This window comes from Nelumbo nucifera, chromosome 3 (genome assembly GCF_055504915.1).
Source record: "Nelumbo nucifera cultivar China Antique chromosome 3, China Antique-T2T, whole genome shotgun sequence".
NCBI lineage: Eukaryota > Viridiplantae > Streptophyta > Magnoliopsida > Proteales > Nelumbonaceae > Nelumbo > Nelumbo nucifera.
In genome coordinates, this window is record NC_142651.1 from 56,440,317 (window position 1) to 56,446,355 (window position 6,039).

Sequence of the window (6,039 nt, forward strand, 5' to 3'; positions counted from 1 at the left end):
GAACGGGACAAATTGCCCTCTCTTATATTTTGATGAGATCAATGACACAAGTTGTAAATCACTAAAAGGAATTAGGCCAATTGTCAATGTTAAAACTATGGAGCAGTTAATAGGAAGAAAATACAAAACAAGGTAGCTCATGGTAGCTTTCCTTTTCCCCAAGTCCAGTCCCAGTCCGTAAGAGTATACCGCGTATAAGCCCCGAAAGGCTGGAAACTTCGCCCCCTCCTCCGATAATATCCCGCCGTCCATCCCTACAAACTTGAAGAAATCTCAACCGTAGCATTGCTGTCCCTCGCCACGTCGCATGCTGACAGTTTTCTATCTATAGCAAAACCCTCCAGACCTCTAGCTCCAACTTCCCACCTTCAAAAATTAACCTTAAATCTGACAACGACCACAACTGAAAACTCCCAATCTCACAAACAAAGCAACCACCTTCTCTCTGTCTGCCTGTCTGTCTCTCTCTCCCTCTCTCTTCTCTTTCTGGTTTCTCGGGTTTTCACAGAAATGGCGACGAAAATCGCACATCAAATCGGTGCCCTGTCTGTGACGCCCGTAGCTTCATCAGAAACCAGGAAAGAGTCAGGTGATCAGCCTACTGCGGTGGTGAGTGTATCGGCTCTCTGGAAGACACCCTCACGGCCTACGAACCTACGGCCTAGAACTCAGAAACAAGGGCAGGTGGTCGGAAGAGAGATGGAGGCCAGCCTGTCGGTGGCGTGTCAGGCGCTTGTGACGGAAACGGCGATGGTGGAGCGCAGAGATGGAGAGGTGGGAGCTGCGCAGGTTAAAGGGAAAGGGGTTCCGGTTTACGTGATGATGCCGTTAGACAGCGTGACGATGTCCAACGGGGTAAACAAGAGGAAGGCGATGAATGCGAGCTTGATGGCTCTAAAGAGCGCCGGGGTGGAAGGGGTGATGGTGGACGTGTGGTGGGGGTTGGTGGAGAGAGATGCGCCTGGTGTGTATAACTGGGGAGGGTACACGGAGCTGCTGCAGATGGCGAGGGAGCACGGTCTCAAGGTTCAAGCTGTTATGTCCTTCCATCAGTGCGGCGGGAACGTTGGTGATTCTTGCACGTGTGCATCCTAGCCTCCTACCTCTCTTAACCCTTATCCTACGCCTTTTCTTTTTAGATAGAATTTTTGGTAAATTACATTATTACTACCTATTCTACTTTGGGGCATTGGAAATTACTCCCTGAACTTTTAGATTCCGAGAAAAAGATTCCTTGTTTTAGTATTTCCTCGGTTTTCTTTTCTAAATTCAAAATTACCCTTTTTTCAATTTCTACTTATTTCTGGTTTAATTGATATTAATTGCATATTGTGTTTGTTATAATTCCAGATTTTTATAAAAGTTTTTTGACTTTTTTGTTACAGTTTGCATTTTATAAAAATTTCTTGAGTTGCAAAATTATTTTGATTAATTAATTCTTTGGGTCATTCTTGAAGCGTAAAAAAAAAAAAAGCTCTTAAGTCATTCAACTTGACAAAAAAGGGATTTTTGTCAAAATCTAAAAGTTCAGGGGGGATTTTGTTTCAAATGAAAGTTCATGAGGATAATTTCAACTACTCCAAACTACAAGGTAGTAATTTGTAATTTACCTAATTTTCATTTTTTATTGGATTTGATAGCGGAATTTCTGTTGGTAAACGTCAGATCGGAATGTTGGGGTTGGGCTGCCTAACGTCAGATTGGAACATTGAATTAATAGCCATGCCATCTATCCTCTCCAAGGACCAATCTGACGGTTGGGTTCCAATCTGCTCTGTTCTGTAAGTGGATCATGTGATCCATCCATGGCCTGACACTTTGAATTCTGATAATATCGTGATTCAGGATTCCTTTGCCTAAATGGGTGGTGGAAGAGATAGACAGAGATCCAGACCTCGCGTACAAAGATCAATGGGGAAATAGGAATTACGAATTCGTCTCTCTGGGCTGCGACAACCTTCCGGTGCTCAAGGGCCGAACGCCAGTCCAGTGCTATACCGACTTCATGCAAACTTTCAGGGACAACTTCAAACACCTTCTTGGCGACACCATTGTGGTAGTTACTTGACTTACTTCCCCATTAATCTTTAGCCTCGAGAGCGAAGTCTGTTTCTGATCAGTTCTTAGCTTGGAATTGGGTTGTTCGTTCAGGAAATCCAAGTGGGAATGGGTCCAGCAGGAGAGCTCCGCTACCCTTCATATCCAGAACAGAATGGAACATGGAGGTTCCCGGGTATAGGAGCCTTCCAGTGTTTCGACAAGGTAAGGAAGGGAAGGATCTTCCATCTTTTCTGTTGCTCGATCGGATATCTTCCAATTTTCAAATGGGTGTGTGTCTGTTTAAATTGGATGATTGCAGTACATGGTCAATAGCTTGAAAGCTGCCGCCGAAGCTGCTGGCAAGCCCGAGTGGGGTCACAGTGGCCCTACAGATGCTGGTCACTACAACAACTGGCCGGAGGATACCCAGTTCTTCCGCCGCGATGGTGCCGGTTGGAATAGTCCCTATGGTGAATTCTTCCTCACTTGGTACTCTCAGCTGTTACTGGATCACTGTGAAATGATGCTGTCATCGGCCGACTCCATCTTCCAAGGCACCGGCGTCAAGATCTCGGTGAAGATTGCAGGAATCCATTGGCACTACGGGAGCCGGTCTCACGCCCCTGAGCTCACAGCAGGGTACTACAACACCAGGTTCCGAGATGGGTACCTGCCCATTGCTCGTCTGCTGGCACGCCATGGCGCCATCTTCAACTTCACATGCATCGAGATGAGGGACTATGAGCAGCCTCAGGACGCACGGTGCGCGCCTGAGAAGCTTGTCCGGCAAGTGGCATTGGCAACCCTTGAGGCCGGGGTTCCGCTTGCAGGGGAGAACGCATTGCCACGGTATGACGAGATGGCACACGAGCAGATCTTGCGCGCAGCCTCCTTGGATCTTGACGATGGCAACGACAGCGACGGGAGAGAGATGTGTGCTTTCACATATCTGCGAATGAGCCCCGACCTGTTCCAGGCTGATAACTGGACAAGATTTGTAGCGTTTGTGAAGAAGATGAAGGAAGGGAAGAGGGGGAACCGATGTTGGGAGCAGATGGAGAGAGAAGCCCAGCACTTTGTCAGTTCAACTCAGCCGTTGGTGAAAGAGGCTGCTTTTGCTCTCAGTAAGTAATAAAGTCTAGCCTTGCCTCCATCCGCAGAGCTGTGTTAGAGCTCTCAAGTCTCATCTAAAAGCTTAGGCTAGCTTGTAGTTTAGTTAGAACGGTTCTTATGGTATCAGAGCTTGTTCATCCATATATAGCATTGTAGGATTGGGATCGATATGGGGAGTCTGCTGTACATACAACCCTGTATTATATTCTATATTAATGGCAATAAAATGGGTATTTTTTCAGGCTTAAGTTCATTAATGGTCGGTCTGAGTTCATAGAAGTCGATGAGAGTGGATTTGAATTGAAGCCTGTAATTGCTGCAGAACCCATCAGCCATTTCTGGTGATATACTTGTTTGGCATCACAATAGAGATGACTGAGCTGCTAATTTGAGTTTGAGTTGGTTCTCATTTACTGATCTATCCACGAGAATTACTCCTACTCCTTTTGACAAAAGTGAATCATTTGATGGTCAAATCCTTTTAGCAAGAAGCCAAAGCACTTGAAAAGCAAGGAAGCTTGTGCCCAATATTTAGGATCCGCTGCTGTTATCCATCTGGTCTCTGTTATTGGAAGCTTGACTCTTGACTACCAGCCCCTTGAGTTAAAAGTTATGGAACCATTTGGATGTTAAGAGCATGTCTGTCCAACCTAACAATGAAGTGTTTGGATGATTCTTGCATCAATACTGTACTAACCATGAATTGGGCTTGTTTCATGGTGGACTTAGCTTGCAATTGCCCACAATTTTATGGATGGGATAGATGACTGAATGGTTCGTTGCATCTACCTCAATGTACAAAACAAAATGATTCAACAAGCAAGTATTTGCAACTCAAAAAATGACAGGTGATTGGTTATCTGCTATTGAGAGATTAGGGAAATGGAAGTAACCTTTCTTACTACTTGAATTTGATTAATCATCGATTTTATCTTCCACCTAAGGGTGTCAATGGACTGGTTTTGGATTGGACCCCGTCCGGTCCAAAATCAATTTTGATGGATTGAATGGACCAATAAGACATATTGGATTGGATCATTCTGATCCAAAATATTTATTAGATTGGATTGAACCCGGTCTGTCTATAATAAATTTATATTGAATTGGGTTGGATTAAGTCAATATCTGCTGGTCCATTGATATAAGATAAGAATATAGGTGTTAATGGATCATGTTTGGGTTGAAACGATCTAAATCAAAATGAATTTGAACAGATTGAACGGTCCAGACATTCAATTGGACCAATCCAAAATAATCCAAAATAATCCAAAATATTCATTGGATTGGATTGGACCTGATCCATTTATAATGAATTCACATTGGACTGGATTGGATTGGACCAAATCCTGTCCAATTGCCCCACTTCTACCTAGTTGAGTGGCAGGTGCAAGGAGGGAGAGAAAATGGGGGAAATTTTTGGCCGGGCCCTGGCCTGGGCTATAACCCTTATCACAGCTTTTAAGCCCAGCCCATGATCTACCCTACTTCTAACTTTACGAGGTGTTTTCCACCCAAACAGCCTAAGAGTAATGTTTGAGGTGAAAATCTGGGAAACCCAAAATAGCTATCTTATTACAACAAAAAGTATGGCTTTCCACTGAAGTTGTTTTGGTGGCTTCTCCAAAGCAGTTCAATCAATTGTTTTGGTGGCTTAGTTTGTTTTCAATTCAATTTGGTTTGCACGGATGCAAAAGTATGAGAGTACAAGTAAATTAATTGTAAATTCTGGTTTAGTTTTGTTTCAAATGTACTTTGTTTTGTTTGTTTACAGTGAAGCAAAATAAAACCTCAAGCAAAGTAAAATCCAAAGTAAAGTGAATCAAAATGTATACTCTTCTAACTTGTACAGTTCTATTCCCATCCATTTGTACTAGTATAAATCAAATTGCAGTGCAAACAAATGGGGATTTTGCTTATTATCGTTATATATGCTTTATTACGTCTCTCGTCTCGTGTATGAAATGTGATGGTCCTAACTTCTAACCTAGTTCCTACCAAACAAAAAAAAATGCTAATCTAGCCAAGTCTGCTGTCACTCTTAAGGTGCTATTCAGTAACACTAAACTCTGGATGTTGAAATGAAAGTAAAAAATAAAAATTTGTTTCTCTACTTTTTCTGAAAACTGAATGCAGGGTAATGGGTATGTTGTTGAGTGCTGCAAGTCGGGCCGGGTTAGGTCAGGTTGAATCCAACCCTAGCCCAATCCTAAGTTCTAACCCAATCCGACTTCCAATTTGACCTATCCAATCCTAACCCTAATCCTAACTAAATTCTTTCAATCCTAACCCAAACCAAAGTCAACTTCAGGTTGGGCTAAGCTCGGGTTGGGACCAACCCAACCTTCTTCCCATCCTTAAAATCTTGTAGAACTTCTTGATCTTAATCTTAACTCAACTTTCATTACATATATTAATCCTATGTTTTATTAGTATTTGTTTCTTGATGTTTTTCTTGGTTCTTTAAGTACAAAATTTAGAAAAAAAAAGTGTTTGAAATGACTATAGTTTATTATGAAGACTTATAATAAATCTTTTATGGGCAACAACCTATGGGTGGCAAACAATAGAGAAGAAACAAAGAATAAAATATTCAGAAAACATAAAATATGTTATCAAGGTTTTAGTATTTCCAATTAGGATTAAGTGAAGTGACTATCTTAAATGTAATAAATGATAGTATGTGGTAGTGGCTATACAACTAGCATGCATCTAAACAAATCAATGTATCATCATATATATAACATATATTTATATATGATATGTACTACAGAGTTGGATTCGGGTTGCCCAATGGGTCAACCCTAACCCAACCCAAAGTAAAGTCGGATTCAAAAATTTCAACCCTAACCCTAACTCGAACATAAACCCGACAACCCAACCCATTGG

General features: G+C 42.1%; 1 protein-coding gene across 1 annotated transcript; it reads left to right on the forward strand.

The window, feature by feature from the left end:
- The first annotated feature begins 378 nt into the window (after positions 1–378).
- LOC104602103 (beta-amylase 1, chloroplastic-like) lies at positions 379–3,401 on the forward strand. Its single transcript, XM_010265668.2, has 4 exons — positions 379–1,082; positions 1,846–2,056; positions 2,152–2,262; positions 2,360–3,401. Exons 1-4 carry the CDS (start codon positions 511–513, stop codon positions 3,170–3,172), a joined length of 1,707 nt encoding a protein of 568 aa, XP_010263970.1. The 5' UTR covers positions 379–510; the 3' UTR covers positions 3,173–3,401.
- The last annotated feature ends 2,638 nt before the right edge of the window (positions 3,402–6,039 follow it).

Excerpts from the sequence above, each read along its gene's own strand:
- LOC104602103 (XM_010265668.2), top strand. The coding sequence starts at position 511 with ATGGCGACGAAAATCGCACATCAAATCGGTGCCCTGTCTGTGACGCCC. Across the intron at positions 1,083-1,845 it reads AACGTTGGTGATTCTTGCAC|GATTCCTTTGCCTAAATGGG; the intron begins GTGTGCATCCTA and ends ATCGTGATTCAG. Across the intron at positions 2,263-2,359 it reads CCTTCCAGTGTTTCGACAAG|TACATGGTCAATAGCTTGAA; the intron begins GTAAGGAAGGGA and ends GGATGATTGCAG.